General features: G+C 44.1%; 1 protein-coding gene across 3 annotated transcripts in view; it reads right to left on the bottom strand.

The window, feature by feature from the left end:
* agap1 (ArfGAP with GTPase domain, ankyrin repeat and PH domain 1) overlaps positions 1–26,866 on the bottom strand; it is a 369,404-nt gene that overhangs the window by 219,119 nt on the left and 123,419 nt on the right. For 2 of the 3 annotated variants that reach the window (XR_013932707.1, XM_080422338.1), the window contains exon 1: positions 14,186–15,807. The exons of the other annotated variant lie outside the window; for it this stretch is intronic. Coding sequence is in view for 1 of the 2 variants with exons in the window: in XM_080422338.1 (XP_080278464.1) it covers positions 14,186–15,590 (1,405 nt within the window). In the remaining variant the exon portion in view is untranslated. Of the gene's footprint in view, positions 1–14,185; positions 15,808–26,866 lie in introns of those variants that run through there. 3 annotated transcript variants of the gene reach the window in all.

Here is a 26,866-nt window from a genome sequence, read left to right as displayed (position 1 = left end):
GTGTGTGTCAATGCAGCTAACAGCCCAATTTATTACAGAATGTGTGTACACACACACACACACACACACCTATGAATGTCAGACTGTCAACGCACACACCCGCTAACACAGTATAGAGTTATATGTCAATGTCTGTACTTATGTACGAGTGTATGTCTATATGCACACACACACACACACACACACACACACACACACACACGCAGGCAGACTGCCAGGGCCTGGCAAGTGGAGACGGCAGCTGGAGAAGGAGAGATGAGAAGAGAGGGGGGGGCAGAGGAGGGTAGGAAGGAAGGATGGATGGAGGACCGAAAGAGCGAGGGAGGAGTAGGCATCCTCATCCATCCATCCATCCATCAATCTATTCATCCCTCCCTCCATCCCTCCCTCCCTTCATCACATCATCCACCATGTCTTTTTTTTCCTTAATAGGATTTTCTCCCTATTATAACTATTGTAAGACGGAGTCTCAAGTATCACTCTCTCTCTGTGTGTGTGTGTGTGTGTGTGTGTGTGTGTGTGTGTGTGTGTGTGTGTGTGTGTGTGTGTGTGTGTGTGTGTGTGTGTGTGTGTGTGTGTGTGTGTGTGTGTGTGTGTGTGTGTGTGAGAGAGAGAGTGTGTGAGAGAGAGAGACCGTGCAATCTGCATGCATATTATGTGCAAAGCGCAAAAGAGAAAAAAAAAGAATGAATGCACACAGCATGCTGGCCTATTTAATATATATGAGAGAGAGAGAGAGAGTATAAGACAGCATGAGAGAGAGAGAGAGCGATGAGGGGGGGAAGCAATAGAATGAGAGGTAGAGAGACAACAAGTATGAGTGAAAGAATAGAGGGAGAGGGAGTGTATCGTTGCTGTCGGGCAGAATCTCCATATTCTAACGTTCTGTGTTCTTTTTGTAAATTAACGGCCTACTTAATCACACTACAGTGTCACACACAAGCATCAAAAGTAGCAGATCTACAAGCTCGAAACGCGGCGCGAAGCGACGCGTTTCGAGCTTGTAGATCTGCTACTTTTGATGCTTGTGAATTTGAATCCTGAAAAGTAACAGTTTTGGACGTATGAGGTTTCCACCCCAAGTCCAAAACCATTCATTTTTTTTATTATTATTAAAAAAACAAGATATGACACAGTCATATTATACCAGGTTGCGGTATGGCTATTTTCAAATAGCTTATTTTCCTAGACCTGGTTGCTTATTTCTCTCACTAAACATGGCAACGTTGAAAGGCCAAATGAGGAACAGCGCCACAGTTCCTAGAGATACATACAGTGGCCGAACACAGTAGTGCGGGTCGTCTTCAGATCCTATATTCTGAGAGGACATTGAGCCATCATTGGCTAAATGACCAGCCAATGAGGAAAAAGTCACGCAAAAGGACCAGCCAATGAGGAAAAAGTCCCTACTAGCTGGAGTGTAGATAGAGACCAGGTTTTGCAACCTGGTAAAAATCGAATGAAATTGCGAAAATAGCAGGACCAGAAGCTCACAACGTGTCGCCAAGCGACACGTTGTGACAACAACGATAAGAGAGTGAAGAGACACACACAGAGAGAGAGAGAGAGAGAAAGAGGGGGAATGCATGACAGAGTGAGAGAAGAAGGGAAAAAGAGGGACGAGATATGGAGAGAATGCTCAAGAGGAGAGAGAGAGAGAGGAGGAGATCAAAGCAGTTGGAAAGAAGAAAGAACCGTTTCTTCCACACTGCTGCAAGTCAAATGAGACTGTGCGCGCATGTGTGCGCGTGCGCGTGCGTGTGTGCGCGTGTGTCAAAATCAGAGGAGCGGAGAGTAAATCCGAGCGGGGGTATGAGCACTAATTGGCCTATGCAACCAAGAGAATTTAGGGGCAACCTTGCTCTGCGTGTGTGTGTGTGTGGGTGTGTGTGTGTGCGTGCATGTTCAACGGATAACAGTGCACACGGCATGAGTGAATCCTCTGGGTACACACTCGCATCAGGCTGCGTTTTGACAAACATGGCCTGTGTGTGCATTACTTCTGCATGGCTGTCAATATAGGTCACACGCACACAGCCACACCCATATCCATCCATACCCTTACAACACAGCCCCCCACCCCCACACACACACACACACACACACACTCCCCTACATTTACACACTCCCCTACATTTAAGTCCAAGTAGATTAATCCATGTTAACACGCGCGCGCGCGCACACACACACACACACAATCACATTCCCCAACATTTAAGTTCAAGTAGATCAATGCATGTTAAGATACTCTCTCTCACACATATACAGACACACACACACACACACACACACACACACACACACACACACAGTGATGCAGGGAGGTTACAGTAGGTGAGATGGATATGAGGCTACAGCCTGCAGCCTCTCACCTCATCTGGTACGCCAAAGCCACACCCCTTTTTGAGCTTCTCATTTTCAAAATAAAAGATGGTGCCACGATGTGAAACTTACGTTTTGCATATTAAAGAACATTTATGAATGAGGCTAATTGCTGAGCCAAGCGCTCTCGTGTTCGGAGTCATCTAATCTCATGTTTTTCTTTCGGTTTTCATGGTGGGCAAATATGTTGGCATTTAACGTTTCTCAAATTCTGTGCGAACCGCCAAAAATGTATGCTAATTGATTGGACGGGGCCAGGCTCGGGCTGCGTGACATTTCTTTAAACATTATCAATATTTATTTTTTGTAATTAATAATAGCAGGTCTACAAGGTATATAAACAAGTGTGCGCTCTGGTTGCAGTGAAGAAGGATAACAAGATAGTGAGAACGGAACGGACAACAGAAGGTGGAATGTGTGTGTTTTGTTCTGCGCCGATTGCCAGTAAGAAGAGCGATGCTGTGCGCCGACTTCCAAGTAGTTTAACTCCAAAAGAAAATCTACCATTGACTAGTCATCATCGTGAGTTTTATTCTGAAGTTCCGCTTCCAGCTCCAGGAATCTAGTTGAAGCTATTTGCTGATGCTTGTCGAATGAAGTGGCCAAGTTGTTCTGTCAGAAAGACTTGAGGGGAGACTTGGATTATAAGTTGTTGTCCTGTGTGTGTGTGTGTGTGTGTGTGTGTGTGTGTGTGTGTGTGTGTGTGTGTGTGTGTGTGTGTGTGTGTGTGTGTGTGTGTTGTGCAGACACAGCAGTTTGAGCACTGTAGTGATCTACTAGAATTCATTCATGTGACGTGATGCTCTCGGCCACAGCGCAGCAGTAAGCTTTAAATCCAGGAGTCGATACACTACTAGTTAACCAATAAGGAACTGTAAAAGGTCCACAAATCACATCCATCTCTCTCTCTCTCTCTCCTTCCTAGTCTTTATCACGCTTCTCTTCCCTTGCTTTCTCTCTGCAGGTTTGTCTCTCTATGCGTGTCTCTCTCTCTCAATCCCTCTGGCTCTCAATATCTTGTCAATTTTTGGAGTTACATCAAGAGACTACACAACCAGTAGAAGAACTTATAAAGTCTGCACACCGTTTCTCAGCTCCGTTTGTTTAATGCTGTTCGACGTTTTGATCAAAAGATCGTCTAGAAGATTCAGAAAAGATCTTTTGATCGAAACATAAAACGGCAATAAATAAGTGGAGCTGAGAACCAGCGTGCAGACTTTTATTCTAGTTTTATTCTTGATCTGCCGTTTACCCAACACCTGCACACTGAATGGGATGTGCATGCTAATGATGTGCTATCTCTCTTTTTCTTCCAACTACACCAGTGGTTCTCAAACTTTTTTTGTGCCAAGGACCCCCAAATTGATATATATTTAGCCCGCGGACCCCCATCTGAAAAGGTTTTGTGCCAGGGACCCCCAGAAGAGAAGATTTGTGTTAAAAAAAAAATAACTTTAAAAAACTGTCAAGATTATTCCCTGGATCCCCCTGAAGGACCCCTGGGGGTCCCCAGACCCCACTTTGAGAACCACTAAACAACACAACTCAAACCCAAATCGTTGTGTTTTTCAGCGCGGTTTCAACCACTTCAACCACAGCATCCCTATTCTGGGGTTGAACGTTTGCCAAAAAAACAGAAGATCTACAAGCTTACAACGCATCGCAGAATGTACCACGGACAGTTGCAACTCAGGTCCGTTTTACTAAGTATATCCAGGGTTTAAATGGTTACGGTAGGTTTTAGTGCTTACCTGTGATTGGGAGGAGCGCCCAGAGAGATGACAGCAGGGTGACATGGGAAGAGAGAGAGAAAAGAAAAGATACATAAGAACAAAAAAATTTTTTCACAATCACTAAGAAGGTAATCGACAGTTGCATGTGAAACTTGGGTTTGTCTCAGTGGGCAGTCTGACCACAGTCCCCAGGGTTTTTTCATGTATTACCGCTTATAGTACCCAGCGCATTCACAGAGCCTCACTGCAGCATTTGCATATTGTCGCTGTCACGCAGAAACCTCCTAATATTCAAACTTTTTGTTTATTTTCGTAAATGTACGGCCTACTTGATCATACTACAGCGTCACACAAAATCATCAACAGTAGCAGATCCACATGCTCCAAACGTGGTACACAGCTACACGTTTTGAGCTTGTAGATCCACTACTTTTGCTACTTTTGAATTTGAATGCTGAAAAGTAACAGTTTTGGACGTATTGAAATTTCCACCCAACTGAGACAATATGCAACACCATCATGTGATCAATGATACAGCTATACCCCTAATATACTGTATGTCTAACTACACCAAAGGTTTTGGTTATATGAATAAAACATCCATCTTATTTCTACCGTGCAGTTCTGTGGAAAATGCCAGAGGGTGGCGGAGAAACAAGACTTGAGGCAGAAGAGCAACTGCACTCTGCATCGAGTGTGTGCTCGCACGCAGCAAACACACACACAATGATTAACAGTGGTTTGAGAGCGGAAACACAGTGTAAAGATTCCAGCACCATGGTGAAACTGGGTATCACTGGCGTTTAATTTGCACCAGTATGAAATGTTTCCACCAATGACGAGCCTCGCTTATGTTAGAAAAATAAGGAATTGTTGAGGTCACTTTCTCACTTCCTATTGCGTACACGCGCACGCACACACACACACACACACACACACACACACACAATCCAGAGAGCTTTTATCTGAACTGTGCTTTCCTCTTTATCAATATTTGATGGCATACTCCATCAAGTGTGCTCAGGTTTGGGGCTCGACCCATCACTCTGCCAGCCTCCAGTGTTTCCCTTCACACCAGGGGGGCATTTGCTGTCTTCCCTTCTGTGTGCCCAATCCACTGTGCTGGCATGAATCCTAGAAAGCAGCTTGACAACACTGGTTTGCAATGCAGGAGAGCAGACTACAGAGCAGTGGTTCTCAAACTTTTTTTCATGTCAAGGACCCCCAAATACATATTTTGGCTGCGGACCCCTTATCTCAAAAATGTTCCCATCAGGGACATCCGGAAGCAAATATTTGAGTTATAAAATGTTCGCTTTAAGAATATATGTATATTCAAAGATTTGCACAAATCTTCAAAATGTTTCAAAGGTACAAGCTCATAGCACGGTACGAAGTAACGCGCTAGGAGCTTGTATATCTGCAATTTTTTAATAGCCAAAGTATAAAATATAGTTTAAGTGGTTAAAATGATTGTGACGCTATATTAACAAATTTTACTGGAGACCCCATGGCACCCCCCAAGGACCCCACTTTGAGAACCACTGCAGTCTCACGGAATATAACAATAATACCAGCCGCTAGTATACTAATATATTTATATTATTAGTTTATTGCAACAATATGTCAGATAAAACAAATATTGACAGAGAATTCCTCTCTGTGTAAATATGTAGATAATTTGTTTGTTTTTATTGATCTCTCTTACTCCACCCCCCCCCCCCCCCTTCTTCTTCCCTTTCTCTAATGGATATAACGAAAACGATGGAGCTTGCACAGAAAGGAATTTCACCCACTGTTTTACACCTGTAAAACCTGTGATGTGACAATAAAGATTATTCTGAAATGAAGAAAAAAATAACCTTGTGACTCCCAGGCGGCCTCTCTCTCTTTCTCTACCCACTCAGCTAACAGCCGCCCTCTGCCTCCAGCTACCCAGCCCATGAGGGCAAACTAACCTTACAACACCACAGACTACATCTCACCAGCATTCATGTGGCCGCCCGGAGTTCATTTTCCACTTTGGTTAGCGTTCCCCTTGCAAAACCACAGCCACCCTAGTAGTAGTGGGCCGTAGTGGAAGAAACCCCAGAGCAAGGTTATCTCTAAAGACAACACATTTACCTGCCAACGGCCATTATGTGACAGGGGGAGAGGTTACCGCCGGTGTGGACTCTCCGCCACTTCAAGGGGCGCCCTGGAATTCCAGAAATGTGGAAGCCACGAAACCTCACGTGCACGCACTCTCTCGCTCCCTCTCTCTTACACACACACACACAGATATATGCAACCACACACACACACACAGTATTACTATACTTGTCAGGACATCAACATTTTCCAATGGCAATTTTATACCTTATTTTGCCATTTTTAAACCTAACCCCAAAAGCTTGAGTTTGGCTCACCGAAAATAGCCGTTTTACAAAGATCACAACACTTTGTGAGCACCGGCACGCAACTAAGTATAAATCAACCCAAACCCCTAATCCTAACCTGAACCTTTTCTTAATTGCAAGGTCCTTACACACCCGGGCGATTTTTTTCATGCGAATAATACGTTTTTTTTAAAAACCTTATAAAGTCAATGCAAGCTTACATGGAGCGAAAAAGCGAAGCGAAAAAGCGTCTTTTAATTATTCGGAACGAGTCCGAATTTTGCGTATATTCGCATATTCGCCGGTGTGTAACCGCCTTAACTCAAAAAAATCTTGTTTATCCATAAAACAAGCATTTCTCTAGTGAGGACAAGGACAAAATTTGTCCTCACAATGAAGCTCAAGCTGTCTCAAATTCTAACATACTTGTTGGGACATTTGGCCCCCACAAGTATAGTAATATGAGTACGCACACACATACACATGCACAGACACACACACAGAAGATTTGTCCGGCAGTGTCATCAGAGCCAGGAGCTTAGAGCTGTTAGCTGATCTGTGTGATGTGAGAGGAGATACATGGAGACCCCCCGCCTCAGGGTCAGGCTCAAACCCTAACGGTAGCTTAACATGCTATAAAACTCTCCCAGAGCCACATGTCTTGAAGTCAACAACGCTAGAGCTGCAACTATCCATTATTCTCCCTCAGTGATTATTCTGTTAATAACTTTTTCGATTATTCAAATAATAGAAAAGCTTTTTTCGCCCTAATGTTTCAAAAAAGAAGTTGTGAGCTTGTGATCTGCTATTTTCACTATTCTGGAAGGTTCTTTCTTTAAAGATTCACCTCTAATGATATGCCCAAAATAGGGATATTGTTTTGATATTTCTTTTTAGAAAACTATCAATTATTTTCTATAATCGATTCAATGCTTTGTTCGATTAACTGTAAGATGCTGCCATACTACAAGAAAACACGTCAACTTTAGCTTTCCTTAGTTTTTGCTTTCTTTCCGCTATGAAAGAGACTGAAGGACATGCAGATAGCATGTTGAAATAAAACAACCATGAAACATGCAAAGATTAGACAAATATTTTAAATATGTATATATATTTATTTATTTTTAAACATGTGCGAGGGGAATTGAAAACCTGGCCACCTAAAAACAGCACCGCTCGAAGCCAAATCCACCGCCGAATAGTATATTTAATTTAACAGAAATTAAAGGCTAGAGTTAAGAGAACGTGGAGGCTTGCCCGGCCCGACCACCAACCAGGCAGCCACCAGACTTACGCCTCTAAAGCCGGTCAGTTGATCCTTGTGGCCGGTGGCAAGGAGGTTCACGGTAGGCTTTCCTGCCCCGAGGGTCAGACTGCCAAACTGCAGCCCAGATGCCAGGGAAATGACCCACAAAACCCCCCTGAGGTATCCAAAAAAGCCTCAACCTGACGCGTTGCATTAACCCCACAAAACCTTAGGGCAGTGGTGGGAAAAGTACTCACATTTTTTTACTTAAGTAAAAGTACCAATAACACAATATTATAGAAATACTCTTGATACAAGTGAAAGTTCTGTATTCACATTTTACTTGAGTAAAAGTACAAAAGTATTGGCATCAAATTGTACTTAAAGTACCGAAAGTAAAAGTACTCATTATGCAGAAAGTTCCATTCCAGGTTTCAAAATGTTATACAAAATCATTTGAATATAGCAGATCTATAAGCTCACAAGTTGTCGGCTTGTAGATCGGCTATTTTCAAATAGCTGAAGTAAAAATAGGGCTTAGTAAGTTAATGTATGTTTTGTCTTAATAATCCAAATCTTCAAAGCAACTAGTAACCTATAGCTGTCAAATAATTGTGGTGGAGTAAAAGTACAATATTTGCCTGTGAGATGTAGTGTAGTGGAGTAGAAGTATAAAGTATAAAAAACGAATTAAATACTCCTGTAAAGTAAAAATACCTCAATATTTTTATTAAGTACAGTACTTGAGTGAATGCACTTCGTTACTTTCCACCACTGCCTTAGGGCTAGGATAGCAGTGAGAACCGTGGAAGAGGTTTTAGTCGTCTTGGACAATAGGGATCTAGTCCCAACCCTTTGGCTGTAGGCGACTAGAAAATGACCCCGAAAACCTTATAATGGGTTATGAGAAAACTTAGAAGATACAACTGAACACTTAAAGGAGTAAAACATTTTTTCTATCGATTAGTCACCCCATGGAGACTTGAATTCATGGATATTTTTTAGTTTTTGTCACATTTCTAAGGCAATAATTTGATGACCAGTGGACTGGTAGGCAGCGGTTCAGATTTTTTTTTCCAAAACAAATATCCATGAATTCAAGTCTCCATGGGGTGACTAATCAATACCAAAAAAAATCTTTTTGGGGGTGAACTATCCCTTTAAGGCTAAAGGTGTGCTCATTCCAGCAATAGTCTCTCGAGTAAAGACACATAATTTTCAAATGCTTCCGCCCCAAACAGTCTATATATCGCAAGTGCCGGAAATGCCGCAGAAAACAATAAACGGAATCTGCTTCAAATAACTTCATTGACCAGTAGGTGTCATACCCGACACCAGGGTCTACATGTCTCAATGGAAGAGTAGAGAGAACACCTCCAACAGTACTGCAGTACTGCTGTACTAGTTACATTGCATTAACATACTCTACCAAACAGACTAATATTTGTTTTCGTTAACCCATTAAGACCTGAGGCTTAAAGAAATGTATATATTCAAAGATTTTCACAAATTTTCACAATGTTTCAAAAATAGCAGATCTACAAGCTCATAGCGCGGCACTCGGTGCCCCGCTATGAGCTTGTATATCTGCCATTTTTTAATATCCAAAGTAATCGTAAAATGACACACAGATGCGTTCCCGGCCTTAATGGGTTAAAATAAGTCTCGGATTGCAGCTTCAAAACGTGGGAAGGAAGGAATCAGGAAAAAGCACCTAAAACAACTCCCAGGCGTGCATGTCGGAGATGCTTGCGTGTGTGTGTGTTCTATTTCAGGTTCGGGACTGTTTGTACTACGGAGCAGGCTGTAAGCCCTCTGTTTATATACACACTGCGCTGAACAACACACACACACACACACACACACACACACACTCCACGCGCGCACGCACACACACACACACACACACACACACCACATTCGTATACACAGGCATCGACATCCATGGACACAAACCCACACACCAAGGAAGATGAAGAATATCGGTTTGTTTTTGGGAGTGGTTTTGTGCGCGACGCAATCCAGTGAAAATACAACAAATGTGTTGTTTTCTATTAGTGAAAATGCTACGCCCAGCTACACCTGGAGGCTCGAAACGCCTCATCTGTATATGTCGCACGAGTCCGGTGCACCGGAAATAGCTGATCCACAAGCTCTGTGAGCTTGTAGATCAGCTATTTTTGGAAGTCCATAGTTCAATCGGAAAGACGGTCAGTAAGTCAGAGTGCGTGTCTGGAAACTACTGACTACTGTCTCCCTGCCTGTCTGTCTGACTGACTATCTGACTGTCCGTCTGTCCGCCAGTCTATCTGTCTATCAGAGGCACTCTGTAAGGAATTAAAGCTACTTCCTTCCTCCCTGGCATCAATCTTTCCACCCCCCCCCCCCCCCCACCACCACCACAATGGAAAGAGGATGTAGAGGCGAGTATGTGTGTGTGAGTGTGTGTGAGTGTGTGTGTGTGTGTGTGAGACTTTGTGTAGCATCTTCTGTGTGTGGATATGTGTCTGTGCACGTAGGAGCATGTCCAAAACTCCTAATAGTTAGAATGGGTAAATATGCATTGCAGAAGGTAAAAAAAGAAAGGGCCGATGCACGCCAAAGAGTTTATAGGACAGGTGTGTAGGACAAAAGGAAGGTCCAAATGCAAACAATGGAAAAGGTCCCACACACTGTATAGGAATGATTGTCATGATGCATGAAATGAAGCAAAATAAAATCTCATGACTGAAAATGAAAAAGTAATGATAATGTTTAGGTATTATCATTGTGATGGCCACACCAGCAGCCACACAAAGTTGGTAAAACATGGTGGACAGGCACTTCTACATTCGACAAACAAAGGACTACACACAACATTTTCACTTTACATTAAATATCTTTTGCTGAAAATAGCCGATCTACCCTGGCTCCAGGCTATTTTCTGGTGACGCCATCGGCTATTTTCTGGTTTTCTGGTGACCCCATCGAAGGCGGGGTTTTTCTTGGTTGAAAATCTAACCGGCCCAATGGGGACAGGGATGATCCAGTATGAACCAATCGCTGAAGAGTACCACTTTGGTCACGCCCCCCCCCCATCTGAGAAAACGGCTGCACCGAGAGGGCTTTCAGACTGAACAATGGAGTGAAACTAAATGAAAATTCAAGCTGACTGTCAGGCTACAGCCGATCTGCTATTTTCTGCAAAAGTTTTCCGCAGACAACGGATGCTGGGAGTTTTAAGTGGTTAAGTCCTACAGTACTAGGAGCTCAAAGTCAGGTGTGATGCTGAGTCTAATGAAAGACAAACAGAGGGAAGGAGAAGCTTTGGTGAGCAGAGCAAACAGCGGCAGCCTGCTGTCCTGAACAAATACTGTCAGTCTGTCACCTATCAAATACACAACACAACAGCGGGGCGGTTCCGCCAAACATCAGCCAGTACGAACACTCGTTCCACAAGGTCGCTTTTCTGATATAATAAGGCTCTATGCACAGCAGCCATGTTGGAAAGAAATTGGGCCCCTTCCCTTACTTGGTTCACGGCTCTTAACCAATTATACTAACTAAGGCTCTGTTCCATTAAGTGTAGCACAGTGGTTCTCAAACCTTTTTTTTTAATTGCAAGGACCCCCATAACTGAGAGTGTACAAATGGAATCAAATTGGTTAAGTTTACACCCCCACGTAAGGGAGAATTTGGAACCATGACAGAGAGATGTAGCAATGTCTCCAGTGAGCCCAACACGCACAATACCAGCACCCTGACTCTGTTTGACCAGAATGGAACAGAGCCTTCATTAGTATTTGGTTAAGACCTGTGAAGGAAGAGTCTCAATTTCTTTCCAATATGGATGCTGTGCATAGATAAGAGCCTATTCCAGTGGATCTTCATGCATGCATCACCTATAAGTACGAAATTACTTCACAAGAACAATGTCGGTTGAAACGTTGTTGTTTACATGCACAGCGCATCAACTTTGATACAACTTTCACAAGTTGGCACGTCCTGATGTTACAGAGACAGGAAGCGAATGCTGCAGCGTGTTTGCATATGGTTCTCAAGACACTACGCATCGCATTTTGCCATAAAGGACTGGAATAGTTGAACACTTGTTCTAAAAATGTACAGAATATCAAACATATCTTCTTCTTTTTTCAAAGTTTTGGGGACATCCTTAACCCATTAAGACCTGGAACGCATCTGTGTCAGTTTTTGATTTAAGCTAAAATGCATTATTTTACACTTTGGCTATTCAAAAATAGCAGATATACAAGCTCATTGCCGCGCTATGAGCTTGTAGATTGGCTATTCAAAAATAGCAGATATACAAGCTCATAGCGCGGCACCGAGTGCCGCGCTATGAGCTTGTAGATCTGCTATTTTTGAAAAATTATGAAAATGTGTGCAAATCTTTTAATGTATATTGTTTTAAAGCGAACATTTTTAACTAAAATCTTTGATTCTGGGGGTCCCTGGAACAAAATATTTTGAGATGGGGGTCGGCGGCCAAATACATATCATTTTGAGGGGTCCTTGACATGAAAAGGTTTGAGCACCACTGATATAGAAACATATGTTTTTTCAGAATACTGTTGGGATTTAGAAGACATTTGTAGAATCGGAACCTCAGGCCTCAATGGGTTAAACACACTGGCTGAATCTAGAGCTCAACAAAATGCATACTGTAGAGAAGACTGAGAGAGAGAGACAGACAGAGGGAACATTATGGATGGAGAGGGAGAGAGAGAGCGAGGAAGCGACAGAAACAGAGACGGGGGGGGGGGGGGCCTTCCAAGAGATGGGTATATGCAAAGATAGAGCCAGAAAGAGTGAGAGACAAAAAAAAGAAAGAGGTAGAGACATGAAGACGGAGAGGAAGCGAAGTGACGTCGGGTAGAGAGAGAGAGGTGACAGTTGTCACATCCAACTTGGGAGTGTGAACCCCCGACACATCACAGTGTGTGTGTGTGTGTGTGTGTGTGTGTGTGTGTGTGTGTGTGTGTGTGTGTGTCAAATCCTGTGTGGCAGCGATAAAAGGCTCTCAAAATAGAGCAGGGTTGAGCGCGAGGCCAAACAGTCTAAAAACTTAACTTCAGTGCAACAACATATTGATCCTCCTAGGAGTTATACACACACCGTGCACGTGAACAGACACCGTGTGTGAGCACACACGCACGCACGCACACAGACGAAGGCTTCTCGCGGCGTTTTAAAGATGGGGAACAGAGATAGCAGAAGAGGGGTGAACGAGAGGTAAGGGCTGTCAAAATAAAACACTTCAGGGCTCGGCGTAAAAACGTCCGTCCGTCTCAGCAGGAAGGCCAATGTTTGGATGCCCCCCTCACATACCAATGCACTGTACATGTCTACATGTGTGACACACATGATGTCTGCGTGGACATAGAGAGAGATGGAGAGAGAGAGAAAGCTCTCTTTTCCTAGGTGGATGTATAACGAACTATTTCTGACAGCAAATGCACAATTCCTATGGTTACTTGTGTACGATAGTTTTCTCCAAGTTGCAATGTAACACAGCTCTGTTTACGCATTTCTTTATTCCCTTTTAATTGTACATACATTACTTTGTTTAGATTGTTTTGTCCCACTTTTGCTTTGCCAATGTAAACGTATGTTTTCTCAAGCCAATAATAAAGCCCCTTTGAATGGAATTGAATTGAGAGAGAGAAAGAGATGGGAGACAGACCTGTGGAGACAGAGCAGGGGAAGAGAAGGGAGATGGAGAGGAGAAAGGAGAGGGAGAAAAAGAAAGAAATAAAGAAAGAGAGAGAGGGTGTTGGAGAGCAATAGACAAAGAGAAGAAAGGAGAAGAGAAAAGGAGAGTGCATAACTGTAGTCCTGGGTTTTCAGAAGGTGGCATATTGATTTCCTGTTCATTTTCCCATAGCTTTGTTTGATTGGCTTGGCAGCAGGTTTGAACAGGTAATACATGAATACCTTCACATCCATTTCCTTTCTTTGGCAATGAAAAACGTATGTTTTTTTTCATGCCAATAACACTTCTTTGAGTTGAATTGAATATTTCCAGTTCAAAACTGATGCTGAGCCAAATCAAACAGATGATGGGAAAATGAACCATAACAGGAAACAGATAATGCCACCTTCTTGGAACAGTTACTCTACAGCTACGCACTGAGCCTGTCGTCTCTTGATTCTTGGTTGTTGACAAGGAGGAGAGAGGAGGAAAGCATGAGAGTAGAGGGAAGGAGGCAAGGAGAGAGGAGACGGGAGAGGGTTTAACCCATTAAAACCAGGAAAGCATCTATGTCATTTTAGATTTGTTTGCGTTGGCTACTAAAAAATAGCAGATATACAGTACAAGCTGCGAGATTGTACATCTGCTATGTTTGAACATTTTTGTCTTGAAAGTGTGAGAACTACTGATTTAGAAGCCATTAGCAGAATCGGCCTCAAGTCTTAATGGGTATAAACTTCATCCTGTTATTTACCGTCAGTGTGAGAGCCGTTCATGCTCTCTGTGCTGGACTGGGAGAGTACCGTCCTCTTGTGCCTCCGCAGCGAGCGGCCGCTGCTGGGGCTGCCCAGCGGCGTGGACGTGGCCCCGCCGTCCTTCCTGGAGAAGATCCCGGAGAAGAAGCGCACCAGACGCCGCTCGTGGCCGCTCTGCCGCCCCCCTCCTCCCCGGAGGAGGAACCCCGTGCCGCCGTCCTTCTCGGCCGAGAGCCTCTGCAGGTCGCTGTTGTCCAGCGTGCGGTTCTTGCCGCCGCGGGCGCGCTCCCAGCGGCTCAGCTCCGACATGGAGTCCGTCTTGTTGAGGACGGCGCCCACCTCCAGCGTCTTGCTCTTCTCCCTGGAGGAGGAGGAGATGGCGGGAGAGGACGGCTCGTGGTAGGCCGGGTTCTGGAGGACGGTGGCGGAGCGGGGAGGAGAAGCCACCGGCGCCAAGGCCGCCTCCGCGCTCTCCGTGCCCGCCTCCGTGCCCGCGCTGCGTCCGATGCACCCCGAGCTGCTGTGGTGGTGCTTGTCCTTGGCGAGCGCGCGGAGCCGCAGCAGCTCCCCGCCCGTCCAGTGTCTGAAGCTGAAGCTTCGCCGGAGGAGGCTGGGGGGTTTCTTAGGGGGCGGCGGGGTTTCGGGGGGCGGCGCCGCCACCGCTGCCGGTGTCACCGCCTTCCCGTTGCTTTTGGAGTGGGGCAGCTTCCCCTCGCCGTTCACCAGGCCCTCGGAGAGCCTCTCCTCTGCGCTCTTGGCTTTCAGCAGCTGCTTCTTCTTCTTGTTGTTGACGCTGCCGTTCTCCGCGCTCACCGCGGCGGCGGCCGTTTCGGGGACCGCTTTGATGCTCCCGGCGCAAACCTCCCCCCTGAGCTCGTCCGAATCCTCGTTTTTTTCCTGCCGCGGCCCGCTCTCCCCCTCCGCCCCGGGGGTTTCCGCTTTCGGACTGTGCGGCGGTGGCACCGTCCCAGGGGCCTCCTTGCCCCGCTGCTCCTTGCCCAGCGGGCTGGCGGCGGGCGCCTCCTTCGGCTCCCTCTGTAAGTGATGCTTCCGGGCTATTTTCAGCCTCCTGAGCTCCAGCTGGCCCGTGCTGAACGTCCTGAAGGTCCTCATGTAGTTGTGCGAGGAGGAGGAGAGGCACAGGTCGTCGGACTCCTCGTCCTCCACCTCCTGGAGCTGCTCCAGCAGGCAGCTCCTGGCGGGCGCCTCCGTGGAGGCCTCCCGGCGGTAGGCCACCACCTTGGGGTTCTCGAGGCGCCGGGGGCCACCGCCGCCCGACGACGGGGGTCCGTCCCCCTCCAGGCTCTCCTTCTTCACCAGCGTCAGAGAGATCCGGTACACGGTTTTCCTCTGAGGGGTCCCTCTCTCCATCCTGTCAGAGTAGCTGCTGTCCAGAAGGTACATTCTTCACAAACACAACACTTAATTCTCATGTGCTTGTCTTTGAGCTATATAGAATAATATAGAACTGTTTCTCACCATCAACAGTCCTATTAATAGAGATGGGGGAAATGGGGAATACACCAAAAAGACAGCAAAGAAGCGACAATGACGGGTAATTCACTTATATCCAGATGTGCAAATAGACGGACTTTGACGGCGGAAACACATTCCGCTCTTCATCCCGGAGGAATTTTAAACTGGCAGCAGAATGAATGTCACAAACAGAACAGAACAGGCGCGCGTCCTCCTCTCTCTCTGTGCGCGTGTAAAAAAAAACTGCGAGCTTTAAAAACTGAACAAACATCAACGCTCCTCTGCTTCAATTCAAACGATTCCCGTCAATGAAAGGAGAAATAAAAAAACAACACAAACAAACACTTTTTTTTAATAATTCCCCACAATTTTTTCTTTAATACCACAACACCACCGGTGTCGTGGTAAGAAAGAAGAATTTGTGTGGAATACAAAAAAAAAAGTGTTTGTTTTAGCGGTGTTTTTCAGTTATATTTGGTGGCGTGCGTGGCGGTGGTCCCTGTCAGTTGGGTCGCCGCCGCGCGAGCGTTATTATTCCAACAGCAGCAGCGCTCGAGCGTCGCTCCGTCCGTCGTGTCCCATTGTGTGAGGAGGCTTCACTTCATCCCCCGCAGTGGAACCTGCTCTCTCTCTCTCTCTCCCACTCTATCCCACGACATGAGGCATCGCTCCCTCCGTCGTCAATTGTGATTCAAATGAAGGTTGAGTTTACGGCCAAAACAAGCCTCCCCCCTTCTTCTTTCTCCTTCTCCCTCTGTGCTCTGCTCTCTCTCTTTCACACGCAGCAGTCGCCTTCTTCTCCCAGTAGAGCCAGAAAGACAAGCGACGGCACCGTATCCATTCCCTTTCTCGCTCTCTCCCTCCCTCTCTCTCTCTCTCTCTACTCTCATCTCACTCCACACACACACACACACGTCTCACACACACACACTCCACCAACTGAACACAAGGCTGGAGGGAAGACGTGGAGCGGAGTTCAGGGACAACTGGAGCGGACAGTCGGATCTGGATTTTCTACTCCAGTGGTTCTCTCAAACCTTTTAATTTCAAGGGCCTCCCAGTTTGTTATGCATTCACAGTGACACATAGGGACCTAATAATAATAATACATTATTATTATTTAGTTGTAGTAGTAGTCCACGGCTCCCAACTGAGTGTAAAAGTTACAGACCTGTAAGAGTCCATTTGGTTGCTAACTACAAATTATTTAGCTGGCGGACCCCCTGGACTCCCTCAAGGACCCCCGGAGGTCTCCGCACCCCACTTTGAGACCCACTGTTCTACTCAGTCAGATCGAACCTGATCAAACCCGGATCTTCCAAAAGAGTCACAATTTCTACTGCTCAATTCAAGAGGCAACGCAGGTCAGCTATTGTTGCGCGTATGAGCTCCAGGCAGGGTTACTTGTCATTGTCAACCTATACTTGACACCAGGCTCTAAATGTCTCAATGAAAGAGCAGGCAGACCTCCTCCAACCACTGCAGATGTACTAGTTATATTGTATTAACATATTGCACCATACAGACTGGTTAAAATAATGTTTTATTCATTCAAATAAGTTTAACCAACCAAATGTTGGTTCCATTTGTATACAAATGCATACATTGTTTTTACTGCCACTGCACTGTTAATGTTAAAAAGTGTTAAAAAGTAATGCATAATTAAAATCAAATTTATCTGTTCGGCTCCATCGACAACAATACAGTCTATAAAGGTAGACACACTTTCATATTATTGTGTTGTTTTCTGCCAGCTACCTTCATACTCGTTTCCTTTCATTGCAAAATCTAATTAAAAACAATTTGCTGGTTTCATATTGGAAGGAATTAAAATCCATTATCTAGCGGCCTAGACACTGGTGCTCTTAAAGACCCACAGTACAGTGCAATGACCAATAAATCAAACAAAGACATACACAGCAAATTAAAACTCTGCTAGCGGAATACAAATAATATACATTGCGTGAGAGAAATTCAGCTGTTTAGATATTTATGGAGGCAGAAAGAAAGTCTGATAGGTGACAAACAATCTTCCATAATACAGTGCATGTCTGAACGTGAACAAAGTAAAGAAATAAGACTAAAGTAGTACTAAATGCAACTCTACAAATAGGCTACTAATTAAAAGGTCAAACATACTAATTAACTTGCTGACTGAAGAAATTGAAAAATTCTTCTAAATTCGTTCCAAAGCGGAAACAGACAAATTATCATAATTTTCATCGTTGCATCAATCACACATTCACACAATTCAAGCCAGGAGGACACAACTTCGGAATCAAATAAATGGAGGACGGGGTGCAAATGGCCTAATGGTTAAGTCGCCTACCACACATATAGGCTCTAATGCGTCACAGGTTCGATTCCCGAGCCTGGGCCTTGACAAGAAAATGTGGTTTTAACTGGTTTTAACAACATTTATGAAGCAAGCCCAAATAAGCAACTACACACAAGCCCATAAAACCGCAACCTCCAATATTTACAATCAACTTTACAGAAAAACAAGCCCAGAGGTGCTTATAATAAGCAGACCTGGTAACACTGCTTGTAGCTCACTTCAAAGGCTAGGTGCGCTCAGGTCCAAAACCTGCAACCAAACTGGTTGCAGGTTCTTCTTGACCACTTAAACAACAAAAGAAAAACATCAGCACTCACAATCAGGGTTATGAGTGCTTTATTGTCACATCATAGGTTTATTAGGAGGGTGACATCCTTTTTCGTACAAGCTCCCATCATTTGCCATTTTCAGATAAGGTAAGAGGAATGGAGATAAAAAGAAGAATAAGAAAACAGGTTAAGAAACAGGTCAGATAACCCAGTGGTTCTCAACCTGTGGGTCGGGGGGGGGGTCCCCAGATGACAGTGAAGTGACAATTTAAGGCCCTTTAAATACCTAAAAAAGGACTGAAAGAAAAGAAAATTACTGCGTCAGACGTAATCAACTAACTATACTATAACAACTGATCAAACATTGGCCAAATTGTCAAATAATATAAGAAAGAGGCAAATATTGTGAAAATAGCGGATCTGCTATTTTCACCATATTTATCTGTGGAACCGAGTCAAACAAATGTAGCAAATGTAATGCCTTCAACTCCTACAATTCCAAATACTTGTCACGGTGGGGGGGTCCCCAGTTCAAATATAATTATTTTGGGGGGTACCCAGTTCAAATATAATTATTTTGGGGGGTACCCAGTTCAAATATGATTATTTTGGGGGGTCGCAGCCTGAAAAGGTTGAGAACCACTGAGATAACCAACAATGTCTGTGGTTTTCAAATCAACATCATAAGTGGGACAAGAGTTCTTCCACTCCACTTCGGGTTTTCTCCCTCACAGAGTGATTACCATAAAAGGGTGGAGCTTTGCTTTCCCCTGCCTGTCCATCAAACATGTTTAAAGGCGAGCGGGGCTGCAGCTCCATACAGAGGCAATATAATAACAGTGATTCATTTCACATTTGGAACAGAACCGTGGAAATGCCACCGCCACCGTTACCACCAAGATATGCTACAGTTGTGTGTTATGAAATGACTGTGTAATTACATGCTGATACTGAATTCCTCATGGTAAAAAATATATTTGTTATTATTTGGGCAGCAGCAGAGAGCCAGAGACAGAAGGCTCCCTGGTGTAGGGATGAAAAACTATCGATTTTATCTTCTTAGCGATTATTCTGGTGATTACTCTTTCGATTAATCAAATAATCAAGAAAAGGAGAAACTGTGAACATTAGATTTTTTTTTTTTAAATCAACGAAATTTCCGACTCAGTAGTTCTCACACTTTCAAATATATTTCAAAAACGTTCAAAAATAGCAGATATACAAGCTTGCAGTGCGGCACGAAGTGACGCGCTGTGAGCTTGTATATCTGCTATTTTTGAATAGCCAAGGCAAAATCTAAAATGACACAGATGCTTTCCCGGTTCTAATATTAATCACTTATTCCTTATTTTATACGTACAACTGTGTAGCGCCAAAATATCTAAAATAGCCGATCTACAAGCTCACTATAATAATAGTTGCATCACGACGATCCCTGGCTCCTCCTGGCTGCGTGTCAAAGTGTCCTTGAGCAAGACACAGAACCCCCTAACGGCTCCCGATGAGCAGGCTGGTGCCTTGCATGGTTCAGGTTGTCTCTGCCGTCGGTGTGTCTGTGTGTGTGTGTGTGAGTGAGTACCACATTTGCATAATGACGTGTAACGGACCGCGACACACGTTACTATCGCTGTCATCTGTGGCGTTGTGGTTTGTGAGAGGATGAATGTCTTTGCAAAACACTTTGAACCACGGCGAGAACGACCAGAAAGAGGCTGGTGAAGAAATGTTACAATAAGCATTGTTTGGATTAAAGAGACAAGATAGAGAAAGGGGTCTAAAGATGACTCGTCACCCCTGCATAATAATAAACACGTGCAGAGTAGTCGAGTGCTCCAGTATCTTATTTGGGTAGTCTCTCCTGAAGTGCCCAGGTACTTATTCTCTCGGGGTCTAAAGATAGTTTGTGTGTGTCTGTGTGCGTGCGTGCGTGCTTAAAATATGCATACACAAGATCGAAATTTTGCCCACATCATCATACAGAGTTTCTGTCTGTGAAACCCTACGAGCGTGCACACGCAGGCACGCACACACCACATTTTTTTTAACCACCCTGGCCTAGAAGTCTGTCAGCGCTCCCTTTCATCCACTCTCCCTTCTTTCTCTCTCTCTCTCTCTCTCCCTCTCTCTCTCTCAGGGGAGTAGTGGTGGGTGTTGTTGGGTAGATTATCTCTCCTCTCCCCTCGTTATATTTTCACATCATTACCGAGATTAGGGGAGATTAGAGCAGAGCCTTTAGCAACGTTATCAACACACTCTTCCTGGATGCATGCGCACGCACACACACACACACACACACTTGTGTCTGGATGTGGCAGGTTCAGCATTGCCCACGTCAACAATGTAACTCTCCATTTGGTTCCATTCGTACCCTCTGAGAGTTACAAAAGGAATACATTTAACACAGAGGGTTTGTTTTACCGGCTAGAGACCTGGCTGTCACCACCAGGCACGGGTTGGCCTTCTAACGCCTGCTGGCTGGCACCCAACATAAACTGGCACACATGAAAGTGCGGCGCTCCATGCATTAATCATATCTGTTTTACTGTATACGTTCACTTCCCTGACACATCGTGCACGCTTTGCAGTTCCACTACCAGCCTCTCCTCCACTGATGATGATAACGGCTGCCATTCTGACAAGAGCCAAATGAAAAATGGACCTGTTTTCTTGCACTCCGAGGTTAAATTAGTGAAGGATTTTGCTTGCTATGCACTGTTAAAAAAAAACAAAAAAAACAGTAATGATAATGCTGTGCCTTCGTTAAAGTGGTTCTCAACCTGTGGGTCGGGACCCCCAGTGGGGTCCCCAGATAAAGTGACAATTTAAGTAACGAGGGTTTTAAATCTGCACTACCCAACTTTTAATGTCCTATACCTGGGATTCTACCCGCTGGAGGGACCAAACATCTACCTGCTCAGCTAAGACTGGGAACCCCCGCTTTTTTCCCGGGGGAGATATGGGGCGTATGAGCTTTAGGAAGTACTACGTGTCAACCAGTAGGTGTCCTAACTGACGCCAGGGCCTAAGCGTGGGGAGACCATGCACCTTCAACCACTGCAGATGTGTTAGTTATGTTGTATTAACATGCTCTGCCATACCATGATAATGTATATGTTATGGACATAACATTAGCGTTTGCTCACCGTCAGTTGATGCTTCATATCCATATGAGTCAAACCGACGTGCTGATTTGTTTATTTTTGGAACACAGTTCTTATATGACGCGATATTAAATACGTCAATGGGAATTCAGAAAAGGAAAAAAAAAACATGACCCAGGTAGGATACGTAAATTACGTCAAACTTCGGAGCCCTATAATAATAATGATCTTGTGTGTTCATTAAAACATCAAGAATGAGTGTTTTTAAATAAGCTGTGCGCGTCAAAATCCTGAGTATTGAACTCTTATGATACTCTCAGATGTGACACACCTCAGAACACACCATCTACTGCATGTATATGGTGTGTGCATGTGAAGGCTTCTATATGATGAAATATGAAATATGACTCTTAATTGCTCCCCGAGGGGAAATTGGGTTGTTATTACAGCAGCAAGATACGGACAGACTGTACAGATACAGAGATATAGAAGAAAGCAAAAACATCATTATAAAAAGGAAACACACTCGCAATGTAAAAAAAAACTAAACATAATGTAGGATACATGCACACAGTAAAGCTTCGAGGACCTCAAAGTGTGCTGTGATGAATGTACATACTTTGCTGATTATTACCGTAACGAATCATTTGTTATTTGGTATTATTGCTGCTGTTATCGCTGAAGTGGAAAAAGTTCTCTAATGTTTTACTTAAGTCAAAGTATCAATAATTCAATGTAGAAGTACTCCGTTACAAGTAAAAGTCCGGAATTCAACATGTACTTGAAGTACCAAAAGTAAAAGTACTAACATTTTTGAAAATTGCAGATCTACAAGCTCACAACGCGTCGCGATGCGAAGCGTTGTTAGCTTGTAGATCTGCTATTTTCAAATAGCCTATATATAAAATAGGGCTTAAGTGGTTAATATATGTTTCATAATATCATAATTTATATCTGAAAAGTAACTAGTAACTAAAGTTTTCAAATAATTGTAGTGGAGTAAAAGTACAAGTATTGGAAATTGGAAGTAAAGTAAAAAATACCTCAAAATATTACTTATTAAGTACAGTACTTAAGTAAATGTACTTTCCACCACTGGCTATAGCTACTATGTTGAGGAATAGAAACCAAATAATTGTAATCTATAAAAAGTAACGATAAACATTGGCTGTGTTGCTTCACTCTTGCATGTCCTGATGAAGGCCACCTTTGGGCCGAAACAAGTTGGCAATATTTTAACTTAAAAGTTCAAAAGGCGTCGACGTGTGTTAAAGTTCAGAATTGAAGGTGTCGACACTAAAGGTTCAAGTACAGTACCAGAGTGAATGTGGTGCACTCTGTACAGGTTTGCAGTACATACATATCGTTGCTGTCCAGCAGAAACCAGCTAACTCAATTTTTCCGCTTTTGTATTTTTCCCCATAAATCAGTGCTATTGAACACCCTTTACGTCTGTGTGTTGGTAAGAAACATATTGAAACATATTGAACGGAATGGAAAGTATTAAAAAGTGCTTTTGACTAAACCAGCTAAATCCATTGGATCCTCAAACTTTCTGCTAAGCCAGCTAACTCCACCAAAGGAGGGTGGAGTTAGTTGGTTTTGCTGACTCCAGGCTCCACCCCCTTTTGACCTCCAACCTCATTGTGAGCTTGGAGGTCCATTCAGCTGTTCTTATCAACAAGTAAGACGCGCGAACGCTGGAAGCGAACACAGCTCGAAAATATTGTGTATTTACGGACTTGTAATCCGTGTTATTTCACTGTGATGGGGAGAGAACATTGACATCATGTGTGTGTGTGTGTGTGTGTGTGTGTGTGTGTGTGTGTGTGTGTGTGTGTGTGTGTGTGTGTGTGTGTGTGTGTGTGTGTGTGTGTGTGTGTGTTTTGCAGGCTGTTGTGCATTTTAATCAGAGCATTATCTACATTCCTGCACTCTGGCGCACTCTGGCGGCTGCACACAGGCAGTGCACGCACACAGAGACACAGAGACACACACACACACACACACACACACACACACACACACACACACACACACACACACACACACACACACACACACACACACACACACACACACACACACACACACACACACACACACACACACACACACACACAACCCGAGCACGGTTTCATAGTAAGCTGCACTTGGGCGGAGGCGCGTTCGCAATGATGAACAAAACCTCCTAACTCCACTTTTTCTCTTTAGTTTTCATTTCCTGAAAAATTTACATTTTGGAGTTGGTTTCTGCCGGAGAGCAGAGATATGCAGGATAAACACACAACAGTATCATCTACATGGTGCTGCAGTGTAGCTCAGCATCAAACACCACAGAGTAAACAACCAGAGAAAGGTTTGGGTGGGTCGGGTGGGTGGGTGGGTGCGGGGGGCTTCCAGCGAGGAAAACCGAAACGCCACACGCCTCCGCGTGGCAGCGCTAAATTACACGCCCACATGGGCTGCGCCCGTCGCAACATCAAACGCACCTCCGGAGCCTTTCATCACAGCCAAGCGGCCTGTCAACCCAACAAGATGCTGATCCACGGAAGCTCTCTAACTACCTGCGTCTTCTTGAAGTCCTAGAGGCGCGCACGTGCGTGTGTGTGTGTGTGTGTGTGTGTGTGTGTGTGTGTGTGTGTGTGTGTGTGTGCGCGTGCGTAGAGGAGAAGCCACTTTGCCCCAATTACGGAGGAAAACGGATCATATCACCTGATAGGTGGCAAAAACTGCAGGAAAAAAATCCCTTCAACACAAACCTTAAATGTGTTTCCATGTGTTGTTTTTTTTGTTCTACACGCCGAAAGCTGGTAATAACCAGGGCTGTTCTATTGCAAAGCATTTGTCAGATGTGATTGAAGTTTATGTGTACTAGAAATGTCATGAGAACACTTCTACAGTCAAATGAAGCCTGATTTATGACACACAGGTTTGACACTGTTGCGTACCAAAAATAGCTGATCGACAACGCGTCGCATTGCAACGCGCTGTGAGCTTGTTGAGCTGCTATTTTCCATTGTGTGTAACGGATAAAAATTCAAGGCAATTTCAGTGTTTTAACAAAAGGCACAATAAGAGATTATGATGAGATACACATGCATTCATTAAATTCATTCTAATGATACAATGTAGTTTCATTCTCTCTTGAAAATGAAAAGAAGGAGAAGAAAACCAGAAGTACAACTGCTTGAGCAGTACTGTAAAAAAAAAAAAGCTCAACCTCTTGGTCAAACAATGCGGTTTTGAGTACCTACTTCACAGTGTATGCTTGTTATTCAAAGAATGACATGGCTTCTTGCTTCTTACAGTAAAAGTCTTAAACGCACGCAGGCTGCGTTCCTCCTTATTTATGGCCTTTTGCAAGACAAAGGAACCTCCATAATTGCAGACCAGACCATGAAAGCTTCCTCAATTAGCCCCTCGTTTGAAGTGTGCCACAAGGAGGAGGAGGGGGGGGAGGGGGGCGAGCTAGGGGACCGGGAGGGAGTGTGTGTGTGTGTGTGTGTGTGTGTGTGTGTGTGTGTGTGTGTGTGTGTGTGTGTGTGTGTGTGTGTGTGTGTGTGTGTGTGTGTGTGTGTGTGTGTGTGTGTGTGTGTGTGTGTTTGTGTGTGTGTGTGTGTGTGGCACGAGGGGGAGGGAGGGGTCGAGAGAGACCACCTGTCCTCCACGGAAGGCCATATGAAGTGTGCACTTCCACAAACGAGGCGGTATGCAAATTGGGGCTTCAATGGAACTGACAGTTAAACCTCGGCGGAATTTGTACGCCGAACATTTCGACAGGAGTTGCGACACACACACACACACCGCTCTGACGTGACACGCCCCGTAGGTCGGAACTCAGAAGCATGAAAAATACATCAAGTTATAATTGAACCCATTTAAACCGGGAAAGCATCGGTGTCATTTTAGATTTGAGCTAAAAAAGCATTATTTTATACTTTGGCTATTCAAAAGCAGATCTACAAGCTCGTACTTCGTGCCGCGCTACGAGTTTGTAGATCTGCTCTTTTTGAAAAATCTTGAACATTTGTGATTTCTTTAAATATATTCTTTTTAACATTGTTACCTCAAATCTTTGCTTCTGGGGGTCCCTACAACTAAATATTTTGAGATGGGGGTCGGCTGGCCAAATACATATAATTGTTGGGGTCCTTGACATGAAAAAGCTTGAGCATAATGGATATGGCAACGTAAGTTTATCAGAAAACTGTTAGGAGAATTTGTAGAATTGACCTCAGGTCTTATGGGTTAAAAATGAATGACAGGGGAAACTAGATAGGAAAATAAGAACAGCTTGCCTCGATTTGAATATAATGACAGATTATGTGTTCCTTTGTACAGGCCAATAGATTCTACTGGGGAAAATATCATTTAAAGGTGCAATCCGTATGTTTTGTTCTGCCCTCTCCTGACAGAGAGAGAGGTTAATTGCAACTGTGACAACCGGGATTCGAACCCATGGTTCTCCCGTACAGGAGACCAAACATGTACCGCTCAGTAAGAGGGAATCAAATTATATATGTTTTTATTTTATTTTTTATAATCAACTAAATTCATTACTCTGATTAATCATGTACAATGGAGTGCTGTATTTTCACTACTTCAAATCTTTTTAAATTATAATAATTAAAAGGTAGGGTGAGTGATATTTTTTTGTTAAAAGGTTAAAGCTCTATATTTTGATAGTAATCCTTGCTATAGTGTTTGTTTAGTAACATGGGTCTCCCTGTCTCTCCAGCTCTTTAATAAACAGAAATACATTTTCAGGTAGGTGACAAAATGTCAGCCAATCAGGAGAGAGTACCCATTTATCGGCTTCATTTGTATAGTGTTCCAGTTCCAATTGTGTCTGCTCATATCTTCGTGACATCACGTACAATTTCACTTGTTTAATCTGTATCCTGACTGAGTTCTCTATCCTGATTGGATACAATTGGTATCCCAACCTGAAAATGCATTGTCTGCTTATTGAAGAGCTGGAGAGACATGGAGTCTCCTGTTACTGAACAAACACTCTACAGCAACGAGTGCTATCAGAATATACAGTACAGCTATTTCACACTTATTCTAACCAAAGAAAATCACTTACACTACCTTTAAAAAATAAAGGGATCTTTGCTCAAGATGACCCATAAAAATGGGTGGTGAGGCAAAGGGAGCTAAATGGCAACAGTCGTCATCAGCGAGCAAACGCAAGGTCAGTGTGTACGCAGACAATGCAGCGCTGCCCGGGGGGGCCGTGTCCCATTATGATGATGATGATGATGATGGTGTAGGCGATGCAGTGCGTGCCATGCGAGCCCCGGCTTCAAAACAGATTGAGTTACCGCTCGGCTGCAGTGTTGTTATAACGCTGACGTACACGAGGTCACTGAACTGATACGCGGTGATGGAATCGTGTCGAGGAAGAATTTCTCCCGGCTGTAAGTGAAACGTGTCGGGTGAAACAGGGGTCGAGGCCAGAGGTGGCTAGTGATGAGGTACATTTACTTT

This window comes from Gymnoscopelus braueri (genome assembly GCF_963280865.1).
Source record: "Gymnoscopelus braueri genome assembly, chromosome: 24".
In the NCBI taxonomy this organism is placed as follows: Eukaryota; Metazoa; Chordata; class Actinopteri; order Myctophiformes; family Myctophidae; genus Gymnoscopelus; species Gymnoscopelus braueri.
Note: the sequence above shows the minus strand (reverse complement) of the source record. Positions and strands in the feature narration are given on the sequence as shown.